General features: G+C 36.7%; 3 protein-coding genes across 5 annotated transcripts; 1 reads left to right on the forward strand and 2 right to left on the reverse strand.

Moving 5' to 3' along the window:
• The first annotated feature begins 3,115 nt into the window (after window positions 1-3,115).
• LOC113690573 (protein ULTRAPETALA 1) lies at window positions 3,116-8,026 on the forward strand. Of its 2 annotated transcripts, none has more exons than XM_027208538.2 (4): window positions 3,116-3,327; window positions 3,452-3,726; window positions 5,074-5,395; window positions 7,596-8,026. In XM_027208538.2, the coding sequence occupies exons 2-4, from the start codon at window positions 3,483-3,485 to the stop codon at window positions 7,768-7,770; spliced, it is 741 nt and encodes a 246-aa protein (XP_027064339.1). In that variant the 5' UTR covers window positions 3,116-3,327; window positions 3,452-3,482; the 3' UTR covers window positions 7,771-8,026. The 2 variants fall into 2 exon arrangements, with proteins under 2 accessions (XP_027064339.1, XP_027064340.1); XM_027208539.2 differs by having other exon boundaries at window positions 3,137-3,312.
• A 1,402-nt stretch (window positions 8,027-9,428) lies between these two features.
• On the reverse strand, window positions 9,429-13,432 carry LOC113688755 (uncharacterized). Of its 2 annotated transcripts, XM_027206551.2 has the most exons (3): window positions 12,168-13,431; window positions 11,465-11,542; window positions 9,429-11,318 (listed from the first exon to the last, which is right to left on the reverse strand). In XM_027206551.2, exons 1-3 carry the CDS (start codon window positions 13,215-13,217, stop codon window positions 9,735-9,737), a joined length of 2,712 nt encoding a protein of 903 aa, XP_027062352.2. In that variant the 5' UTR covers window positions 13,218-13,431; the 3' UTR covers window positions 9,429-9,734. The 2 variants fall into 2 exon arrangements, with proteins under 2 accessions (XP_027062352.2, XP_071907056.1); XM_072050955.1 differs by lacking the exon at window positions 11,465-11,542 and having other exon boundaries at window positions 12,168-13,432.
• A 4,577-nt stretch (window positions 13,433-18,009) lies between these two features.
• Window positions 18,010-18,600, reverse strand: LOC113690983 (uncharacterized). Its single transcript, XM_027209148.2, has one exon. It carries the CDS (start codon window positions 18,440-18,442, stop codon window positions 18,236-18,238), a length of 207 nt encoding a protein of 68 aa, XP_027064949.1. The 5' UTR covers window positions 18,443-18,600; the 3' UTR covers window positions 18,010-18,235.
• Between the last annotated feature and the right edge of the window lie 5,628 nt (window positions 18,601-24,228).

Raw genomic sequence — 24,228 nt, forward strand, 5'->3', positions numbered from 1 at the left:
GAACATCAATGACCAAAACCATACTTCATTCATTATTTGCATCTGGCAGGGATCATATACTGGTTTACAAAGCACAAAACTGAGAATATAGATCTTGCCATATAGCATATCAATTACAGTGTAACATCTGTTCTGAGAATCTCTCTCTCTCTCTCTCTCTATATATATATATCTATAAATATATGCGTGTTGCAAGTTGACCAGCATGATAAGAGAAATGCCATACATGATAGAGCCCACAACTCGAGCCAACTTAGAAAACAAAAAAAATACTACCCTCCAGACAACTTGAACTCTGAAACCACCAGCCTATTCTATCACTATCTGACCCTTGTCACATTCACAAACACCACAAAGCCTGGATTTTGCACATAGCTGGACAGCATTGAAGCCTTGAAACATGTTTGCTCAGAACTCAAGAGCCAAGAGTAAAGAGTACTTTCAGCTTCAAGCAGCAAGCTTTTAGTTCACAAATTCTTCTGGGATATTCTTTGATTATGGACTTTCATGTTAAAGATTACGTATCTAGTTGGGAAGTAGCATAGTTTGGTTCATGGCCTTGCGTTATGGCGGCGCACGCTACTGGGAAAATGATTAAAAGATGCAAAGCGAAAGTAAAGCAACTTGACTCTGCCCCTGAGGAAGAGAACCACATGAAAGAAAGAACATTAGTTAAAAAAACAAAAGGGATGGTTGTCCTGAATCCTGAGGTGTTCATGGTTGGCGGGTGGGAGAAAAATATTGCATACATTACATACATGCCAAAGCCTTAATCTGTACTATTGAATCAAGCAAATGTGGTCTCACTTTTCTGCTCAAACAGGCTAATACAAATAAAAGTTAAGCGCCGCAGAATATTACCTAAGTTCTCTCTAGCAGGTGACTAGACAGTAGACATTGAGCCTCAAAAGAGATGAGGAGGCTAAGTGTAGAGCACATGAGATCACAAACATGCAAGAATCAAAAATGTGGTATGATTTACACAAAAAGAGGCCACCATCAGAGTAAACATATAAAAACCAAATCTACGTATCATATACTAAATTACACTTTCATTGAGCTATGGCATTATAGCCCCCATATATATATATCAGCAGTTATAAACTATAGTCGGCTCAATCTGCTGGAAAGACGAGACACCTTCACATGGCAATCAACACTTTGGTCTCTGTGAGAGCTACTGCAGCATGTATGTTTTGTTATGCGCAAACTCATCATGCCTGATACGTTGTAGTCTAAATAAAAGTGTCAAAATAAAAATATAGTATTAACTCAGACTTTGCCTATAGAAATATCGAGATCATGAACAAGTCAAAAACACCTTTGAATAATTGACTACCACAGTAGTTGATATGATTTCCCTGAGTAGAACCAGCCTTGGATTGGTAAGGAAAATGTACAGTTACCAAACGGACATGTTTGCCTTATTAGTCCTGCAACTTTTTAGAAGGGTTAATGGTTCTTGCAGAAAAGGAAATTCTCCTTTCCACCCATACTGAAAGTGGAGAAGTTTTTCTACTCGTTTGTTGATTGTTCTCCTTTTGTGGAAACCAAAAAGAAGCACTGAAAAAACAATTCCACCATATCATGTCATGTCGCAATGGATGATATATAGCTCATGAAACGCTTAATTAGGAGAAATGCACTTTGCACTATTGTATTCCAAAGGACAGCAAAAAATCACAAGCCAAAAATAGAACGCATTCAAGTAAAGAGGCAAGAGTGTAAGGGCAAAAAGTTGCTATACTATAAAGAAAATGGTGTACTTAATTGCCTCTGCGTTTGAATGAAGCATTTATAGGCTGGAAAAAACACTTAATATATATTCTCTTCCTACATAATTCATCCACATCAGTTGAGGGCAATCATTTCTACCATCATTATTGAGCTTAAAAAATATGAAATAATTGATGAAACCCTCAACTAGAAGAATCTTTTCAACTAAAATATGACAAATTACATCAAACATAGAGCTACTAAGTTGTCCATTACCAATCACGCCAAAAAAAAAAAAATAGCCTTCCAAGGCTAAGCATGCAACATATATCACCATCACATAGAATAAAGCTCTGAATACCAAAATAAAAACAAAGTACCTAAAGCCATATCTACTCGTCTAGGCAAACACCATTTTCAAGCATCCTCCCTCAGGGCCATGACTAAACTTTATGCTACTTGCTTATTTCCTATAGTCCTTTTCCCCTCCCCATTGTGATTTGCGACCGTGCTACGGTGCGGATCAACTAGCTGATGATTTTGGGATTTCTGTCCCGTGGTTTTTTGATTCTATCAGTACCCAACTCTGTCCCTACACCACACATATTATAGTACTAGTACATAGACAACTAAAATTTTTTACTGTACAACAGTAAAAGAATCACAGAAAACCATCATGTATACAGTGCCTTTTTTAACCGTTTAACTTCTCCTCCAAAGTACAGTAAAAATACTACTACAATACCACACTTCAAAATTCAAAGACAAAAAGTGCAATTCTCAAAAAAAACCTCGTCCTCCCCACCACACCCTGAAACTCACTGGATTTTCCCCACTTCTGCATACCTTCCAAGTTCCACCCACACAGGTCCCCAACCCCATTTAATCCCTGGTCGTCATGCAAGACTGCAACTTTTACTAGTTCTCCAACCAAATCTTTCCTTCTTCTCCAAAGCCAAAACACTCTGCTCCGTCTAGAAAACAAGAAAACTGGCCTTTAATGCAAACATGAAACAGAAACACCCCTCTATCCTGCCATCCAATCCCACAGAAGCCCACCCCCAAAAAAAAATCCCCATCCCCCAAATCCCACAAAGTGTATAAAGAAAACAGTAGTGTGAAAAAAAAAGGCCAATTTGTACAAGCTATAGACAACTCATTCACTACTCAATGTTCACTTCCCTTTTCTGTGGCTCTCACCAACCAATCCACCGCAGAAGGAAAATATATCCACATCTAATCATATATCCTACGCTGCCTAAAGACGAAAAAAATAAAGAAATAAAACCCACTATAAAAAAAGGGTAAGAAAAGAAAACAGAAAACCAAATTCTCTCTCACACACTGAAAATCACACACATTAGCTAGTATTACTACTACCATCTGCCTATATAGCGGCACACACACATCACACGCTCTTCCTTTTCAACGCTCTCTCCTCTTCACCAGATCTCTCGGACTTATTCTTCCTTGGAGATGCGTGCTCTTTGAGCAGATTTTCCCCAAAACCCCCCAAAACTCCCCAGCCCATAACCGCTTCTGGCTCCTTCTCCTCCCCATTGAAATCCATCCACAACCAAAAGCATCCATTTTTATGTAATATACACTCATGTATGACGCAAGTGGTTGAGAACCCATTTGTTTTTTTCCTTCTTTTTTTGTTGTTTTCTCACCGTTTCGCCCCGATTTTCTGATCCAAAGCCCTGTTTTTTCTTGTTTATTTTTTGTGTAACAGAGCTTTGTGTTCTTGATAAGAGTTCTTGGAAATGGAGGATACTGCTAATGCTAATACGATGAAGATGAGGTTGTTTAGTGAAGAAGAGGTGAGGGATATTAGCGGGTTGAAAAGGGGCTGCGGCGGTAGCCGTGGCGGTAGCGATGGCGATGATTACGTAGAGGTGACGTGTGGCTGCACCAGCCACCGATATGGGGATGCTGTAGGTCGACTTAGGGTTTTCTCTTCTGGTTTTCTTGAAATCACCTGTGAATGCACCCCTGGTTGTCAGGAAGGTCTCTCCCTTCAATCCATCCTCCCATCCTTCCTTGGCTCTCTTGGACATATACTCTTATGTACAGCATAGGAGTTTATATCTTGACCTCATATGCGATATGGGATTTTTTTGAATGCATGCAATATAGGTGTTTTTGTGCGTAAATTGTATAAAGGGATCTGTTTTATTCACTGTTTTACGCCATACAATGGATGGTTGTACTGGGATTTTGTAGATGTTGTGTATGTTGATTTGTCTAGGAGAGGTTGAGTTTTGATCAGTTATCTTAGTTCAGTATCAGACTCTTTGAGTCCCTTCTTTGGTGGTGTTCGTCTGTTCAGGTTTGGACCGAAAGATGGTAAATTTTTGTTGTTTGTTAGGATGAATATTACAGTGAGAACGATGTTGACGGTAAGGAAACAACCTACATTGTATTTGTTTACGTGATAATGGTTGTATTTGAGCTATTTTTCATGTGAAGTGTGGATTTTTTTGAGGCAGAGTTCTGTTCTTGCTGTCTGAACAATGCGGTGGTGGAATGTTCATGTATACTTTTAGTGGGAGGGGTTTTACTTAATTTTGGTTCATGATTGGCTCTTTTCACCTTCATTGCTATGCCACGGTTTGTTGTGTTCTTATAAAGCTTTTGTTACTCAAGCTATTTGGAATGAAAATGTTGTTAGGACTTAGTTTACTGTGTTGAGCACCATCTAATCTATGCATTTGTATTACTATAAAAAATGAGCATCTTCGCTAATTGAAGTTTTGCGTGCTTGCCCTCCTGAGGTATAACATGTTGCTGCACATTGCATTTTGTACTTTTGCGTATAGCTTAATCAGGTTTTCTGACGGTACATTCTTCAGTATGTCAAGACTGTTGTTCTTGGAACTGTTGTCTTGGAATGGCCATCTTTTGAAGTTTACCGTTTCGTAATTAGATTGGAAGGGTTGGGTTAGACTTGCGTTTCATTTAGCCATCTCAAGTAATTCTATTTGGATAATTTTGACTACCAGCTTTTACTCAAAATGAAAAAACTGGCAGGGAGAGCTGTAATAGTTAAAATGGCTGCCTCAGGTGTTTCAAGGTTATACAGCTTAAATTCAGTCATTTAATAATGTTAAATTTGCTGCCATGTATGAGAGCTCAATGCAGTCAAGTCATATATACTTCTCAAGCTTTGACTTTTCCATCAGCAACTATGTTGATTCTATAGTTTTTGGTATGCATTTGAATATGCTCCTTTGCCTGCTGAAAATATCTGCTTTAGGTATGGTTTATGTTCTCCATTATGTCATTTTTGTTGTCTTCACTTTTGGTAGTGCTATTTACTTTTGCTTTTTACTAATATATGCAACTTGTTATTAGACAAACTCACACCAGCTGCGTTTGAGAAACATTCTGGAAGAGAAACATCTAGGAAATGGAAGAATAATATCTGGGTTATTGTTGATGGGGAGAAAGTGCCTTTGTACAAGACAGCACTGCTCAAATATTACAATCAAGCATCAAAAAATGCTAATGGTTCAAGCAGATCACACAATGGGAAATTCCATCGTGATGAGTTTGTTAGATGCACTGAATGCAACAAAGAGCGCAGGTTCCGTCTCCGCAACAAAGAGGAATGCCGCAGTTACCATGATGCTTTGGCAGATTTAAATTGGAAATGCTCTGACATGCCTTATGATGAGTATGCTTGACATGATTATAATCTATAGCTCTAATACTTGCATCAATTTTTAGTTAAAGAGTACTTATCAAACTTGGTTCTACTGCCCCCCTCATCTTCCCCTCTATCTGTCTATCTATTGTTGCCATTGTTTAGTAGAATAAAGCATCGCTCAATTCTTACAGCATTTTTTAGAAGTAAATATTATTCAGTGTTGAAAAATCTTGTAGCTTGTCTTTGTTTTTATAGTGCTAAATATATTAAGCAATGAATAGCATGTTTCTTCCATTTCTGCCCAGTTAGTAAAGACACAATGCACCTTTTCACATCTATCATCATCTATAAATAGTGAGACTATGGGTGATGCATTAGTTCATGACCATAGACCTGTGTGTTTCTGTGTTGAACTCTTTGGTCAAGCAGCTAAGTTGTTCATAGAGTGTTTTTTTTTTTGGCGAATATTGGGAATCTCATTTACATGGTTTCTGTGATAAGCTAATAAAAGCAAAAACATGAACCAACCAGGAAGTGGTACTGGTTTTCTAAAAAGGTCCATTGTCAGCCTGACATGATGCACTTGTCTGAGAGTTGTTTGTGTGGTAGAAATCTTTTAACTTCCAATGCTAAAAAAAGGTTCAGTAAGTAGCTGAGTATGCGATCTTGTCCTCTTTTAGATCATTTAGCTTTCTTTTGATATTTGAGGTCATCTGCAGTTTGGGTAGGTGCCAAGTTTTGTTGGGGGGGGGGGGGGCAATGCATAGACAGCGAAGAAACTATTTTATTGAATAATCCCAGACACATGCTTCAATGAAAGCTAGATAAGACTGGATCATATTGTAATCCCCCTCCTGAAGAAATTGTATGAAAACTCAACTTGTAGAAATACGAATGAAAGATAAAAGGGTAGAAACTCACTCATTATACTTTGTTAGACCTTCATGTTAACTAAATAGTTGTTTTTGTCATTCTTGTTTCATACAGCTATAACTAAAGATTTCGAAACACTTAACATGAACTAGATCACTAAATCATCATGTTAGGAAGACTGGGATTTATATGGGAAATTTAAAGATGTTATATGGACAATCACATGGTTGAGATGGCCATACATAGAAACTAACATTTCGCTTGTGAATCGAGTAACTTTTATCTCTTTTTAAAGAATAGATAAATCTTGGTGGAAAAGGGCAAGAACTGATGCTGTTTTACTCCGGCCTTCCTTTTAAGAAAAATAGGCAACTCCCTGAAAGGCAACCAGTTGGGTATAAGCATGGAGGTTCTCTTTGGGGCCAACTGAGATTTTGTATTTGAGGATTATATCCATAGATTGGTCAAATTGAATGAGTTGTGAAAAAATGTTATAACATGACATAATTAGATGTGGTCAAGGAAATGCATACTGCCGGTTGGGGCATAGACTTTTTGGAGGTTAACTTGAACCTTCGAAGCTTTTTTGCCAAGTTTGGATGCTAAATGTTTTTATATCTCACTAACAGCTAAAAAATCAGTGTGATTTGGAAATGCTTCTAAACTAAATTAAGTGGTAGATTTTTTTTTTGACTATGAAATTTGTCTGCCTGTAGACGGCTTTCGCATCTAATTGTGAATTAATGGACTCTCCACTTTAATGTTCTCTGTCGTTTTCTTGTGAAACATTTCTTTGTGTTCTTTGGGTTGATTGGGGAAACTCAGAGCCTGTTTTATTCAGAGTCCTACCTGATTGGCTTAAATCAGTTCCCACCTTTTGGTTTTGTTTTCTGATTTGTCTTGATTGCACGTATGGTAACTTTTTTACCATGATGTATCCAATATAGGCATGACGCTGGCCTAATTTGAGCTATAATAGTCCTTCTTAGTTGACCTTCCAAGAAAAAGTAGGCAAAGAGATTATTGGCACATATTGGGGCTTCATTAGATGTAAGCCTTGGCTCTCTTTAACCAATCAAGATGGAGCAATTATGCTTGAGTATACATATAGGACTTTGATAGGATATATACTGGTGATGCAGATATGAATGTGTATATTTCTTGATGATCAAAGTTTTGGTAAAAAAGATCTTAGCAAAGTTCTCATAAACAGATTTTCAAGTAGTTAAAATGGAAAACATTTGATGCTTCCTTGTCTACCTGATGCATATTAATGTTTACGTGCATTTGCCCTTTTTCTTTTTCTTGGAATGCTAAACCATGTGCATACTTGTGTTCATAACCTATATTTCAGGGTTACATGTGAAGAGGATGAAGAAAGAGCAAGTCGCAGGGTCTACAGGGGCTGTTCCCGATCTCCAACATGCAAGGGTTGCACGTCTTGTGTCTGTTTTGGTTGTGAAATCTGTAGGTTTTCAGACTGCAGCTGCCAGACTTGCTCTGATTTCACTAGGAATGCAAAAGCTTAAGTTAGCAATCTCACCAATACATCCCTTCTCAAATGCTTACATTTCCATTTTGTTTGGTAGATGTTCTACCAATCATTTCTTAATTAAACCTTAGCTGATATTCACAGAAAGCTCTCTGACATTCTCTTAGATCCAATTTAAATTTCAGTCTTCAGCACAGGTTGCTGTGTTTTTGTTGACTGATCAATATTTTGAAGTATTACAATATCACTCCGTTGCTCGCCATAGCATAATTAAGAGGAAAATTGATTCTTTATATCTAGTCTTTCATTTATCGGGTTAATTTATGTTTAAAACTTCCATCTTTCCATCTGTGTATGATCACGGTAAAAGCTAGACTTGAATCACTAGAGTGATAAATTGCTGAAGCATGATATGTAATGCTAGCTCAAGTAAGGCGCCAGGCATGCCTAATTGAAGGTTTAATCTATTGCTTCATCTGCAAAATTTTGCTGTTGTTATTGGCCAAGGAAGAGCCTTGTCAGGCTGCTGGCTCTAATCTACTTGTACTTCAAACTGACAGAGAATCTATCTTGTTCTTTCTTCAGTGAGTTCCGCTGCTTCTATGGGGAACTTAAGAATTTAAACAATGTTCTACTCTTTCACCCGCAAATAGTTCACTAAGTTTCTCCATTTCTGCTTACTACAATAATAAAAAGTGTCCTCTTTCATCTTGATCTAACTTGAAGTAAGCTCGGTTTGGCTATCTCCACGATAGGCAGGCATTTGGAGTACTGAAGGTTTCTGTTATCTTCAATCCTAGTGAATGTCTCAATTCCAGACATGGATTTGCAGTTATGAAAGGCTTTTGTTTAACATCCAAAGCTGTATCAGATACTGCAGATGTTTTTAGCATGTAGAACACAAATCAATTGCGAATTAACTAGAATTTCCAATTCTGTTCCACATTCATTTGAGGTACTTTCTTGTTAATGATCTTTTTGCGGTTTGCAGGCAATCAAAGTGAGCTTCCCATTTACATATGATATAAGAAGACATACTTGAAACATTTCATGTAAAATATTTTGAAATCTAAGAATTGTCAAACAATTCCACGGTGTAAGAATCTGTTACAATGTACTAAGAGCTAGACCATTACATAGAATCTCATAGATGATGAAGAACTTGTCCAATATGACATTTAGTAATCACGCGAGCACTTCGCTTAATGTTAGTCAACAGTGTGTTAACAAGCTACAAATTCCTACTTCGGCCAATGGCCAAGAATGAGATCCACGTTTTCTATTTCAACACCCCTCCTCCCTAGTGAAGTTATGCAAGTTGAACTGCTCGATTGCTCGACTCGTTTAGGTTCATTTGTGTTCGATAACGACTTGTTCAAAATTTTTTATGAGTTGAATTCGAACAAACATTGACATCATTGGTGAAGCCTAATTGTCATTTCACAAAATTTAGGGTTATATGGTTAATTTAGTGTTGAATCTATTGATTATTTGAGAGAAAGAGCCTGAATTCGAGCTTCTCAAGCCTGTTCAAAATCGGTTCGTTTATGCTAAATGAGTCAAACTCGAACTAGGATTTTAATTAACAAACTGAACATGAACAGAGATTTCGAGTTCGAAAATTATCAAACAAACACGAGCCTTGTTCAAGTAACTTAATGAATAGAACTCAAACATGAGATACTCAAAAAGAGCTTTCGGTTCAAACTTATATAATGCAATTCATTGGTGAAAAGATAATTCAAAGTCAATCTGCTATTACCTGCACACATTCACAAGCGCAGCTAGAGAGAGTCATTAAAGTACTAATGGATTCTAAGTTGCACAAATTGTACAAACAACACAGAGGACGCCATCATACGGCCATAGCAAGCAAGACTATGTTCTCTATGAACCCAAGCTGACACTTAATAACCAAGTAGCATCCACAGAAACATGCATAATACAGATTAAATAACTAAGCCAATGCACAAAGCCATGAAACCAATCAACGAACTGAACTTAGCCATGTTGTTGCCTGCCCCTTCCACCTCCAAATTGACCACCACCCCTACGATTTGGTTTTCTACCTCCACGATAATGCTTACCATGACTAATGCTTCGGTATGTGTCCCGTTTATGAGTAAAAGATGCAAGTTGCTGTGGTTCATAATTGTGCATTGTCTCAGACATGTTTACTGGAACTGCCTGTTCTCCTACATTTATGGGGAGGGAGGCCTGTTGACCTGGTGTAGTCACTCCAAATGGTAAACGGTGAAATGCATTTTGACTCGAGCATGAAGGTTCTGCACCAAAACCTGACTGCATGCCTGATATAACCAGGTTAGAAGGCAAATTTTGACTAGCATTAATTTGCTGTTGGAACGACAATATGTTCTGCGAAGGCATTTGATGAAGCTGATTAATTTGTTGCACCCATGGGTTAACATTTACGGGTAACTGAGGAAAGCCAAAACTTAGAGGCTGCTGAAATGGGATTGCATTTGCCCCACCAGAAGTTGCGCTAAAACCAGAGCCCAAGGAAAGTTGGACAAATGGAGAACCCAAACCAGGCTGAAAAGCCAAACCTTGTCCCAGACCAGAGAATGACCCATTGCCTTGATCTGGTGGTGGAGCCAAAGGGGGCACATGATGCTTGGTGTGATCAAATGGTAGTTTACCTCTCTCCAGAGATCCCTGTGGGTTAGCTGCAGGATCTTTCCTCGAATTCCCCGACCAATTTCCCAATTGCAATCGATCCTTTTTCTGGTTATCGAATTTGTCATCATTTCTACGCATATTCTCATTTTTCAGCGTTTTACCATACTCTGCCTCATTTTCTGAGTTGCACCCTCCCACATAATAAGGATTTCTCACTGTTGGCATGCCATTTGTTGGTAATCCAGGAAAGCCAACAGTTTGAGGCTGCTGGAACGCAATGCCATTAGCCCCTCCAGACAACGCACTAAAACCAGTGGTTGATGCCAGTTGTACAAATGGAGGAGCCAGCCCAGGTTGACAAGTTGAACCTTGTCCTAGGCTCAAGGAGTGTAACCCATTGCCTTGATGCTGCGATACAACAGCAGGGGGAACATGATGGCTACTGTGGTCAACTTGTCGCTTAGCTCCCTCCATAGGTAAATGTCTGTTGACTGTAGAGTCATATTTCGAGTTCCTAGACCAATTTCCAAATCTCTTTTCATCCTTTTTCACGTTTCCAATTTTATTATCATTGGTGCCCCTTTTCTTGTTCCTCTGCATTTTTCTGTGCTCAGCCTCCTTCTCATCATCTGAAAATTCTTCTTCTTCTAATAATTCTTCATCATTTGCTCCTGATGCATCATATCCTTTTGAGTAAAGACTCTTATCGTTGAGGACATGATTTGCAAATTCTGGAACAAAAGATATTGAAATGCCTGGTTGGATTCCAGGAGGTACTTCACTTTCTGAATTGTACCTAACAATGTAGTAAGGATTCCTCACTGGACCAAAAATTTCATCCACTAACCCCAGTGCGGACCTGCTTTCTGTAATCCACAATATAGAGCCCTCATTGAGAGGATTATGTTTTTCAACCCCTTCTACAATGACTTGAGCCCCCAACACCTGTATGATAGGAGAGTTAGTTATAAGCACCATCTGCATTTTATGCTAGATAATTATTGGAAAAAAACAAAGTGATGCAGCATTTCACAATGTTTCCTTTACAACTAGCTTTTAGATTGAATTGCTACTTGCTTCTATGACCTCACCGATAAAACAACTCCAACTGGCTGGATCTTATGGTGTGGTAGTAGGGCCACATTCACTGGAGGAACTGGAGGAAGAAGCTGCAGAAGAAAGATTTACAAAGTGAACTAATTGTTTAAATGTGTCTGCAATAATCCATGAACACAAAATTTAGAGCATAATCAATAAGAAGAAAGCAGAGTAAAAATCAAGAAATATAGTCCACGTGTCATACACTAGCCACTTTCTTCAAAGTTTAAACTCAAATAGCTTTCTTCAAACCCCACAATTCAAGTTGAGGATTTTCGACACTCCAAGTACAATTTACAGGATTAAGAGGAGCCTTAATAGTTATAAGCATCATGTTGTTAATGGCAAGGGCACTTCTGCGCTAGATCGAAAATGCTCAAGTTGGTACTATAAATAAATAAATAAATAAATACATAAATAAATAAATAAATAAATAAATAAATAAATATATATATATATATATATATATATATATATATATATAATGAATAGAGAGAGAGAATGATTATGCTACAGTTCTACTGGAGAATCTCCAATTTTTCCCTCCTTGGGAATGTTCTTTTGATCACCTGTCTTTTTTTTTTTTGTGTTTTGTTGTTTTTCTTTGGAGAGAGGGGGGGGGGGGGGGGGGGTGGTTAATGCAAACATACATCGAAGCACAAATGTGACCAAGCTGATTGAGAAGAATAAGATTACCGTGAGTTCATTTTTGGACTTAGGAGGCCCTAACGTGGAAACGCCACTGCCACCCTCATCCTCGCCATATTCATCGTCACCGCTCCAGGCCACCATCTCTTCTGGGTCAGAAGCGACTATCTCACCCTCTTCCATCTCTAAATCTTGTCCTTTTCTTTCTTTGCTACTTCCCCGCTTCTCCTTGCCATCGACTTCATCGTCATCATCATCATCACTACTGCCGGATGATGAGGAAGAGGAAGAGGAAGATGAAGATGAACTTTCAATTTCACTGTCACTTTCACACTCGGAGTCACTATTACTTTCACTCACATCTCCCTCACTCACATTCTTACCAATCTTTTCTTCAGTATTATCTACATTCATCGTCTCACTTGTTTTACTGGTCTTCGCGCCAGAATTTTCAACAACACCGATCTCCTTACCATCAGTACCACTAATGTTTGCCTCAACACTTTTCACCACATCACAACCACAATCATCCTCACTATTTCCATTGTCACAACCCTCTCCAACTTGCTTTACACCAGTCAAACCACCAAAAACAGAATCTGGATCGCTCCAACCTCCCTGCAAACTAACTTTCCCCATCTCTTCCTCAATAGAACATCCCAGGCCTCCCGACTTGATACCGTCAACCCCATCTATCCCCTCTTCAACCTTAATTTTATCACAAAACCTTTGACAACCCATTTCACTACCCTTCTCACCTCCTACAAATTCAACCTTTTCTTGACCCAAAGATCCCAACTTTCTTCCACCCTCTTCACCAACTAACCCAGCTGAACCTATTTCAAGACTTTTATCAAACATCTCAGATGCAACTTTTTCTGAGCTAAAACCAACGGAGTTTTCTCCCAAATCATTAGCCATACTCTTACTATATGGCTCTGGGTTCTCCTCAATCCAATCCTCGATGTAATCAAAATCAAGAAAAGAGTCTATACATGAGAAAGAAAGATCTTCAAGGCCTAAGACTGAGAAAGAAAGATCGTTTGAGCATTCTTTTTCTTCTTTTTTAGGGTTGGGACTTTGCAGAGAACCTACCATGTTCAAGAAATAAATTTAGGGCCTTGAGAGTCAGCATTAGGGATATTGAAAGCAGGAGTTTAAGTATATATATGCGTCTCTGGTGGCTCAGATTTTGCTGTTTGAAATTTGGGGTTTGCTTGGAGAAAAGGTCGGATTCTATTTGCTTAAACCCTAATTGGCAAGGGTTTTAGAATGTGGGAATCTACTATCTAGGAGAATATTGTGGTAGAGAAAATGACGTGTAAACAAACAGAAAATGGGCTAGGCCCGATTTTAGAGCCTCGAACAATTGTAATTTGGGGCTAGCCCTGTGTGTCCGAAGGGCCTCGAAGATCATTTCGGAGAAGGTTAGCTCATTCTGGGCTATTGAAGTCTGGGGCACTTTGGGTGAGACGTGTGGTGGTAGAAACTGAAACGGCAAATGGGACTTTATAGTTTATACCTCCTTTTTTTAAATCTTTTTTGTCGAATAAATGAAACTTTATCTAGTCATAAATAAGGATTAATCTTTCCTATATTATCAGTATATACATTGACAATATTGAATGTGTGCCACATTATTTGAATTTAAATTAAGTTTCAGTTCAGAATTTATATATGTGGCATATATCTAAATCTGCTAATATATACACCATCAGTGTATACAAGATTTACCCCCATAAATAATGTGTCCATAGAATACAGTTGACACAAAATTATGAAATTGAAAGGTTGGGGTTAGGAATATTTGGCATTGCATGATAAATAACTCTTTGGATGGAAGAAAATTATGTGGTAATGTTCTTTAAAAACTTTTTCACGATTCATCCTATATAATAAAGAAATAACTACGTGGCCTACCAAAATTAAATAAAAAAGAAATAATTATGTGACAGATTTGAATTATGACCTCCCAAGTCCCAATCCATCCATCAAAGGAGGGAAAAAAAAAAAAGTGTCCCTCTGCTCAATAGTGAGAAATGGAATTCAACAATATGGTCCTTGGAGATAATGCCATGGCAAATTCCAATGTGAAATGACAAATTACACTCTCCAATGGAATGCATAATTCTCATATTAGAAGACACTTACTTATTGTGGTATTAACATTTTTTTTTTGGTAAAAAATTGTGGTATTAACATAAGTGCTGTGGCAAAACCATTTGCCTAATATAATTGATGGCTAGTTTGACAAACCTAATGGGACAACTTTATCTTTCATAAGGGGAAAAAAAAAACTTTATCTTTGATGGGCTCCAGTACCAGTTGGGCATTGAGGGATTTCAATTTGCTTATAAAGATCAAGAAACATGTTACCATGGTCGGTTCTCTCTCCCATGTTATATGTTTATGCAAACCCTCTTTCAACTTCACTTAAACCTTACACATTTGATTGTAAAGTCTCAATCCTAATCATTCCTGCCACTAGAAAGACTGGTTATGTTTAACTTTGGTAGACATATTAATTAGTTTAGTACCTATAACCAGAGTGTCAAAGCACTGATACCGTATGGGCAGACCTGTCTGTCCCATTAAGGTATCTTCACCCTTCTCTTTATTAACTTTGCCCATGCATCGTTCACAGCATTTTCGTTTATGGGCGAAAGGGAAGACTTTAAAGTCTGAAACGGTCTTGAATTCGGCGCTTCATTACAAGGAAGATGAAGAGGGAAGAGAGAGGCAAAGACAAGTCAAAGCACTTTAATTTGCTTCAAGAAAAGGTCCCTTGATTGAGTTGGTCCAAATGATAGAGTTGATATCATGCATTTTTACTAATTCGGGTTCGAACCTCTCCTAAGATATTCATCCGTCGTACAGGGTTTGTCTAGTGCGTCTTATCTCTCTGTGTGATTGACGGGCTATTATACGAAATAAGATTTACCTAATGCACACTGTCAGATAACAGGTATGGTTCTTTATCAACAGAGAAAAGTCAACTACACTTTGACACCCTACTTGAAATATGGTATAAATTCCCAGCGTCAATGAATGCGTAAAAAAATTTTTGTTGGCTGTTTTTTTCTTCGATAATAAAATGTTACTTATCTTTTATGTATTGCCAATTGGCCATATTACTCAAGGGACTCAAGTAGGTCTGCCACAATTTCCAAGAAAGGTAGGTCGATCACTACTCTCTTAAACTGACAAGGTCCAAAATCATGCAACAGCAGCATAATATTAGCGGTAGGTTATCCACACAAGTCGTGGTATGAGAAGGATTTCTCATGCATATAGCACCGGAGACTAGACATTTTTTTCAAGAACTTGGCACCTAAAACATGCTATACCTAAGATATATGCTACATGGGAATTTCCCATTGTTGAAACCCTAACAGAAAATGGGAAAAAATTAGTAAAGAAACTAATGCACTTTAGCCCTAAGGTTGCTTAAGCTTGAATTGGAAAATGTCCAGACTGAACTATATATATATATATATATATATATATATATATATATATATAGAGAGAGAGAGAGAGAGAGAGGGAGAGAGGTGAGGAGTTCAATAAAACATTTATACCTCTTTACTGTAGAGAAGGATATTTCTATAGAAAATTGTTACATTCTGAAGTCAAAAGCTTTCATACAAGAATTGGCAATGGCAGAAGCATGGCAGCCCATAACTCTACTCTACGTGCCAGGGCAAACAGTTTGAGCAATAAATTTTTGTTACCAAGGAGAACAGTGAACGGTGAACAACCAACCAACCAACACAAAATTTATGATGAAAGCTGTAATCCTCGGGGCCCTGGCCATCCCATGATGTTGGCACCATCATGCTTTAATATGGCGGCAGCACTTGCAAGAAATTCTCAACATGGAAGATGAACTGTTTGATGTTACTTAAATTGATTGAATTCAATGTGCAGCAAAAAAATACAGCTGCAATTTCTCATTCGAAAGGGTATAGCATGTGATCTATCTGACCCTAACCTAATTCTCCTCTGTTGCAACATAGCCTAACAGGTCCACTAAATCGGCCCCGCCAAGAGGGCTGGGGATTAGGAGACTTGAGAGAAACAGCTAACAATAATTTTCTACAATCAAATGTCTCCTTTGGATTGCTAATTTCCAAAATTTTTGTAGAAAAATGTACAATATCGATTTAATATACGTGAATTTTTTTTTTTTTTTTGGTTGGTTTCAAGGGAAGCAATTTTGGCCAACAAGATAGAGTGTATTACTAACGGTATAACATACGAATCATTATGTTCGTAAAGATTCTAACTCAATTTACACCAGCAAAATTGAAAGTGTACAAAAGCAACAATTACGGACAAAACTAGTTGCTTTCATACGGCGATGGAGCATGTTGAATTGAGTTTTTGTCTAGTTCGGATCGTTTGATATAATTTTTATAAATGTGGATAAAATAAAATTTAGAAAGATACTCGAATTTTTGTCAAAATTTATAAGAATTACATCATTGGAATAGATATGAATAAAATTCAGCTAGACTTGCCCTGTATCCAATACATACAAAAATTTATGGCGTAGGCACTTAAGAATATCATGTCGGCCAAGTCGTTACTTTCATATTTGTGATGTCTGTGTATTGAATGGTATCATCAGAGCATTGAGGCAATCTATTTGAAGCGTCATTCTGGGTAAACGGACCACCAAGTTGCCCCAAGATTGTGCTTTAGCCAGAAAGTGATGTGAGAAACCGAATGTACAATCTAGCCTATGGAGGCCAGCCTTGCTTTGATTGTTGTGAGAAATGTATGCCCTGTCCATTGTTGTGTGGGATCACTCGGTTTGGAGAGGGAAACACAAGTTGGTTTTACTTGAGTAGAACAGATTGCTTCCTCGTAAAAATCAAATTTTGTTGTCGCTTTGAAGATTATGTTGGTACACGATCTATATCAAAGAACACAAACATAATAAATAAAAATAATTTGTGGGATTACTTACTCGTAAAAAGTTGAATTTTGCTATCACTTTGAAGATTGTGTTGATACATGATCCGTATCAAAGAGCATAAATATAATATATAAAAAAATACGTAGTGGTCGACATTTTTTGACCCATGATGACGATCGAGATCGAACCCATTTAAATTTTTTTATTAAATAAATTCGATTTAGAGAGTTAATGATTCTGAGCTAGATGTGGAGGTGTGTAATTAAGATGTAACTGTTTTTTCCCATGGGGCCATATTTGCCCATATCTTTGATTGATGCCCACTTCCTGAGCTCAGACTTCTCATGTCATTATTGTTTTCTTTCCTAATATGCTGTAGATTGACGTGAAATAAGAACGACTAGTGCAGTAACACACTATATTGGCAAAATTTTTGGTAGATCATCTACCATACGAGAGCAATGTACCATTCATTTTAAATTTTCTACTGTGCATTTATATTGCCTGGATTCATCTTTCAATCCTGCATCAGTCTTTCACCCTAAGGTTAGATTTGTGATTAGCCTTTCATCCCTGATAATGAAAGATTTGTACATCAAGATTGCTCCGGACCTCCAAATGAGATTTTTTCACTTCATTCTGTATTTTTATTCATTTTTTTGATTCCCTCCCCCTCTAAATAATCTCACAGAAAAGGAAAAGGCTTGGTGGCTCTTTTTTTTTTTTTTTGGTTTAAAAAACTCAAATAAACATAAATAAGCCAAGATTTTCCCTGTAGATTACTGATAACATAGTTGAATCAATTAAGTTTGTCTACAAGTTATCATGGATCACAATTCCAGATATGTATTATTCTGGACATAAATTTTTTCAGAAAGTCTTATGTAAGATTGATATTTTCAGCTGCAGAATGAGAAGAAGGAAGGTGAAGGCCTTCTTTCACACCACTCACGGGCAAGTGGCAACAGATGAAAATATAAATATAGAATCAACATTAAAAATCTCTGATAAGGTCAGAAACAGATTATTTCCTATTCTGTTTTCTAGAAACTAAAAATAAGTTAGTACATCTAAACCAATATCTATAATCATGATGAACAATCCATGAAAAAGAACCAGTCAAATTCAGTACAAAACACTCATATTAATTAGTGGAAGTATCTCAAACTGCAGCAACGATTCAACTGCTCTGTTTTCAGTGGTAAGACCTGAGAATTGCTCCACAAAATGTACATATTATTGCCCTCCAAGTCTTCCAGTAAAAGGGTACATGGCAGAATCTTGTAGCAGTCTTCATATCAGCCACACTGGCTCCTCCCCCGCATCTTGAGCAAATTCCGGCCGCCGGTTTGCTCCTCCTCACCTTCCTTGTCTGATCAACTAGAAAACAGAAGCAAACCATGATTTTTCTTGATTTTCTTGGCTGAAGAGTGATGGAGTTATTGAGCGGTTGAGAGAGGTTATTTGTTGTTTGCTAAAAGGTTTTGTTTTGTGAAGGCTTTTGAGCAGGTGTGAGTTGTGGGGTTGGAGTTTTGGGCTCTATTTATAGGCAAAAGAGTAGAGGAGTTAGATGTTGGACAAAGTTCTGTTGGATCTCTCTTGATTGACTTTGCATTTTGTATATTGCTATATTTTGCGTTAGCTATTAGTACTATTTATTTGGCAACAACCACCACCCAGCCATTAAGGCTTGGTGGGGTGGGAGGCAAGGAATCAAACCACATTTAAAGTGGCTTTCAAAAAAATACAGGCCGATGCATTACGCACCCGTCTAGTCCGGTGGTGATTCAGTTCTTTCCGGATTATCTCTGAACCTCCTTAAGTCCGCCCCCTCCTCCTAGTGTAGGATAGATTAGGTTATACAACAATTATCGTCTCCGAAAAAAAATTACTATTTATTTGGCACATGAGTTGGTGGACATTTTTGATTTGGTTGCATCCAGAAGAATTCATAAAATCTATTTAAAAAAATTTGAAGGATAGGGTGTAATCAAGTTGACTTTGGTTGCATCCAAAAGAATTCATAAAATCTACATAAAAAAATTTGAAGGATAGGGTGTAATCAAGTTGACTGCTAGGTTAACTAATTGAGGAGAGGATCGGGTCATAGGTTGAGTAGTAAGATGAAATGGATTGTAAATAGGGGGTTTTAGATTCAAAACCTTCCATTAAAAGAAAAAAGGTTGAGTCTACTTGAGAGAGGGGGATTGGGTTGGATGGTAAGATGGAAGGAATTATAAGTAAGAGATTTTGAATTCAAATCCCCTCACTTAAAATTTTTTTTTTTGAGTCTACTTGAATTAAAATGTTTGAGATCAAATTTGTCGAATCCTTAAAGGTCAAGTTTAACTTGATATTCTTTTACCTTACTCAAGTTCAACCGAACCAAATCCAACTCAATTGAGTTTCAGTGCCGTAGATTAGTATATTTATATCATTTTTATACAATTGATATGATAGACATTTCACACCAATAAATTTAAAAGATACAAAAATATTTATATAAGTTTGAAATTCAGCTGAGCTCAACAAGCGCTTAAGCCTTTCATATTAAGCTCAAACTCTAATTCATCAAGTTATTTGAACTGCTCAAATTCGAACTCAAACTCGAGTTTTGACAGAAAAAATTAGCAAGTAGTTCAATTGAGTTCAGCTCATTTGCACCCGAAGATAGAATACATTAATTTCTTAAGAACTAATTATGAGTTGAGTGGTAACGAACAACTTTAATGTGGTTCACTAAAAAACTGAAGATAGGAAACAGGTATCCTACTGTTTAGCTCTGTCACTAATTTTGGAAAGCAAATATGGGGAAACATTGAAAAGGAAATCACATGGGTTGCATAAAAACTGGGAAACTTTGAGATCTAAGAGAGCACAAAAAGGGGAACAATAAAAAAAGTAAAGAATTGTGGACATGATATTAAAAATCATTCATTCTTAATTTGAATTGTTTTCAATATCTTCTGCTCGGAAAGTGACTGTACAGATGAATGTTTGGGCGTTCAACTTTGTGATGTTAATAAATTGCCTTGGATTGTGTTTGCATCTTGTTTGTTGACTCTAAAATTGATTAAACAATTTAATTTCTTTTCTCTTGCAATCGATCACATTCTTGCCAGAAACTTTTCAATATCAAAGCAAGTCAGTCAAAACTCGAATCAAATTCGTTCAATATCGAGTTTAAGTTAAGTTCGAATCGACTAAGTCAAATTCGAATTCAAAAAAATTTAATTCATTAGTTCAAAAGTTGCTCGATTATATATATATATATACACTATTTTTTATTTTAATAGTGAAATTCTTTCTGGTGAGACTTCCAATTAGAGGTCTAGTATTAAGAACCAAAAGCAGCGAAATAGCAAAAGATTTACAGGTACAATATCTCACTGTCCAAATGACAAGAAAATGCAAAGAAGTGCACATTAAGCCCTGTTTGATAGTCCAGTTTAACACTTAAATTTAATGGATTCAAATCTTAATATATACAAAACGTTTGATAATAAAAAATTAAATATTTGAATTAATTAAGTGGTACTGAATTCTCTAGACAAAACTTACTATTAAGTAATAAACTATTCACTTATCACTAATGTGATATGTGCTAAAATATATTATATTTAATATTTAATAATTTAATAAATTTAAATTTTAGATTTCAAATTTCAAATTTTAATTTTTAAACTTCAGTTTTATCAAACGCAGCCTAATTTATCCATATCTGAAAGGCTCCAAAATTTCTTCAAAGTGTCTTTAAACTTAAGTTTAGTCCAGATTTGTTTCAGGTAGAAACAAAATCATTATGGCCTTGGATTATTTCTTATGACTCAGCCGTACGCGTGGAGCTGTTTAGACAGTTACATGTTGCATACAACCATCTTGAAGTGATGGCCATGAAATCTCTGCCTTACACGTGGGCCTCAAATAGTCTGCTTTTTTTCCATAGACAGAAAGAAACACGCACCAGTTAGATAGTCTGTTGTATTATGTTTATTTTTTTTTTCAAACTAGTCTGCTGTATTATGTAGGGAGGCCAAAATTGTTGAACTGGAATCCGGGTGGCACCATTACATCCTACTGCTGTTCTTCAATGGCGTCTTCAGAGAGTTGTTAAAATGCCATAAATTTCATACCCTTTTTGGCAATTACTTTTGAAGAACATAAGGGCTCATGCTTAGCCATTACTCTGTCTTCACTTCATATATACCAGGAAGAATTAAATGAGTTGATGAATTGTCACTTTCCAGAGTCTAAAAAATTCAGTGTTGTTTGATTCAGATCGGATCGGTTTTAGATTGGACCGGTCCGATCGTAAACCAATCCGATTGTAAATCGACCTTTTTTTTTTTCAAATTGATTTGTAGTACAAAATTATTTTGATAAAAAATTGTAAAAAAAAAAAAGGCTAAACCAATGATTCCGTTTGGCTGGTTGATCCGGTTCTCAAGCTACTCTTTTTTATTTTTCCCAAACATAATTTGAATTAGCTAAATTTTAATACTTTCATTTATTAATAGAAAGAAGAAAACACCATCTATTTAGTATAAATACCAAAATCACTCGTTTTTTTAAATGATCTCTAAATCAAGATGTTTTCATCTCTATCATCTTATCAATTTAGCATCAGTGATTCCAACTAGCATTAATTTGTTTTAATTTAATTTTTCAAGTAGTTTTGGAGAATGAACATATTTTAGTCATGAATTTACATTTTATATATAATTATTTGATTGGAAGTTTAATATTTTTGGAACATTTTATATGATTGCCCGAATATAACCAAGAACTCAATTTCAATATTTTTGAAACTTATAAAAATATAAAAACAATTATAACATCGTGCTGATATAAAGCGAATTTTTTAGAACGATTTGACCAATCTGACCAGTTTACCCCTGATTTAACCGAGTCGCTATCCGGTCAGAACAATATTAAAAAAATTGGAGTTTCGGAACCAAATATTGAAAAAGATAGGCACCTGACAATGAACGGATGAAATGAAAATTGTGATGGCTAACAATTTCTTTGTCGCCAATCACACCATGCATTAATGTTTTGTGGATCAGAGGTGATCACTCGATATTTTGTGGCAGTAATGGCGTGCATACCTGTCAATGCAATTTGTAATGAGCATGATTATGTGTTACATTTCTTGTTCAATGCAGAAACAGAAGTGGATTTCAATCAATTTCTTCCTCCTTTCTTCTTCATTCTTTTTCCTTTTCCTTTTGTTAGATAACAACGATGACCTCATTGATCTTAAAGAGATCTGGACATTTGGCAGCTATTACATGCAAATAAAATCACAAGAAATGTTCAAATAAATTAAAGCCTACATGGTTAAACTTTTTGGTCATGGACAAACTGCTCTTCGAGTCTAAATGCGGAGACAGCTTAAACGAAGTGGCCATGGACAATAATAGAAGCTTCTTTTTTTTTTTTTCTTCTTTTTCTAATCTTGGAGTTATGCAAAAATTGTCACAACTTTCACACTGAAACACTTTAAATTCTACAATCATTAATCGTTTATCATAACTGTTACTTTCCTGCAATAAATGAATACATGATGATGCTAAGTGAGTCTTTTCATCAAAACAGTACTAGTACTTTGACACCTGCTCTGCACTCCCAGTTAAGCCTTCTATACAGATATATCCAGTATCCACTTCTCGTTTGGCAAATTTAGCAGATTTTCAAGCCTTAGCAATCCGAGCACAATAGGAAAAATCAAAATGTACCCAGTTTGTCCTTTTACTCCTTTGTAATAGCTTCAGTATTTCATTTTCTTTATTGTTGGCCTTCTTCTTCATTTCATATCCTTTTGAAGAATAAAGTGTTTAGGTAATTCACCTGTCACGAATGGAAAAAACAAGGTTAGGTCGCTCGATATAATTATCAACCAAAAAAAAAAATCATATCCATAAAGAATTTGTATGACAAGGTGGGATTCTCTATATTTGTTCATCTAACCTTTTTTTTTTTTTGGGTAATTTCATAGACTAAAACTTAATCCACTTTGTGCGAACAATTCTATCAGTCTTATCAATATGTAATTTCACTGAGGGAAGGGCTAAATTCATATCCCTCCATCCTAAATCCATATCATTTGATATGGTGATGATTTATATTGTTAGCATTAAAACTTTACAAGATGTGAATTTAGCCTCTCCTCTTCGGTAATATCTATTTGTTTTTGTTACAAATTTAAGTTAGCAAAATGGGCGGGATGGGATTGGGTATGAGATGGAATTGAACAATATGAGTTTAAGTCCAACCCTACTTATAAGTATTTTGGGATTAATTTGGATGAGATTGTCATGAAGTCAAACTGAAGGCGTGAAGACAGAGTAAGGGAAGGCGCGAAATAGGTAGAAGGAGCAAAGGAAAGCGTGGTTTCAAGACCACGCCTTTAGATGGAAGATGATTCTGCAACAGACGCACATGAAGAAATAACAAACTTTCAAATCAGCTGCAACGGTCTCTCAGCCACTTGGTCACGCCAATTGGAAGCTACGAAGTTAGTTATCAGCTGATTATCTATAAATAGCATAGATGGAATGTATTAGGCAAGAAAATCTTTCGTGTAATAGCAACAGAGATTGGGCTGAGCCTTTTCTGTTCCTTTTCCCCAATTCCTGCAATCTTGTTCATCTTCTTAACTTTTCCCGCCCTTTCTGTATCTCTTAATCCTTACACCAATTGCAGCTATCTAAGTTAATTCCACATCTTAGCTTTTCAATTGATTGATTATTATCCAGTCGAATTGTTCATTTCTGTTATTGGATTCAAGGTTTCCACATAGCTCAGTCTGGTACCATTACAGTGGTATCAGAGCTAGCTACGAGCCATTAGGGATGACTAAGACACAGGAGGAGATGATGAGGAAGGACCTGACTGAGCTAGGGAGTGTCATGAGGACGTTTGCCAATAGGAACGATGGAATGGAGCAAGCCATGAGAGCCATGGAGCACAGGCAAGAGAGTACTGAAAAAACTATAAAAAACTTGGATCAGAAATATGAGAGTATGATGAATATGATGGCGCAGATGATGGCCAAGCTATCTGACAAGGAAAAGGGAGAAGAAGGAAGCAGTTCAGGAGGATATCAGAGATTGGATCTGGTCAGCAAAAAACCTGAGAAAATAGAAGGAAGAGGAGGAAACAGGTTGCCAAAGCTTGACTTCCCTG

This window comes from Coffea arabica, chromosome 5c, assembly GCF_036785885.1.
Source record: "Coffea arabica cultivar ET-39 chromosome 5c, Coffea Arabica ET-39 HiFi, whole genome shotgun sequence".
Taxonomy (NCBI): domain Eukaryota; kingdom Viridiplantae; phylum Streptophyta; class Magnoliopsida; order Gentianales; family Rubiaceae; genus Coffea; species Coffea arabica.

Coding starts and splice junctions, on each gene's coding strand:
- LOC113690983 (XM_027209148.2), bottom strand. CDS start 18,442: ATGGTTTGCTTCTGTTTTCTAGTTGATCAGACAAGGAAGGTGAGGAGG.
- LOC113690573 (XM_027208538.2), top strand. CDS start 3,483: ATGGAGGATACTGCTAATGCTAATACGATGAAGATGAGGTTGTTTAGT. Junction 3,727..5,073: donor CACCCCTGGTTGTCAGGAAG/GTCTCTCCCTTC, acceptor ACTTGTTATTAG/ACAAACTCACACCAGCTGCG. Junction 5,396..7,595: donor TCTGACATGCCTTATGATGA/GTATGCTTGACA, acceptor CCTATATTTCAG/GGTTACATGTGAAGAGGATG.
- LOC113688755 (XM_027206551.2), bottom strand. CDS start 13,217: ATGGTAGGTTCTCTGCAAAGTCCCAACCCTAAAAAAGAAGAAAAAGAA. Junction 11,543..12,167: donor AGTCCAAAAATGAACTCACG/GTAATCTTATTC, acceptor TTTCTTCTGCAG/CTTCTTCCTCCAGTTCCTCC. Junction 11,319..11,464: donor CAGTTGGAGTTGTTTTATCG/GTGAGGTCATAG, acceptor CCTATCATACAG/GTGTTGGGGGCTCAAGTCAT.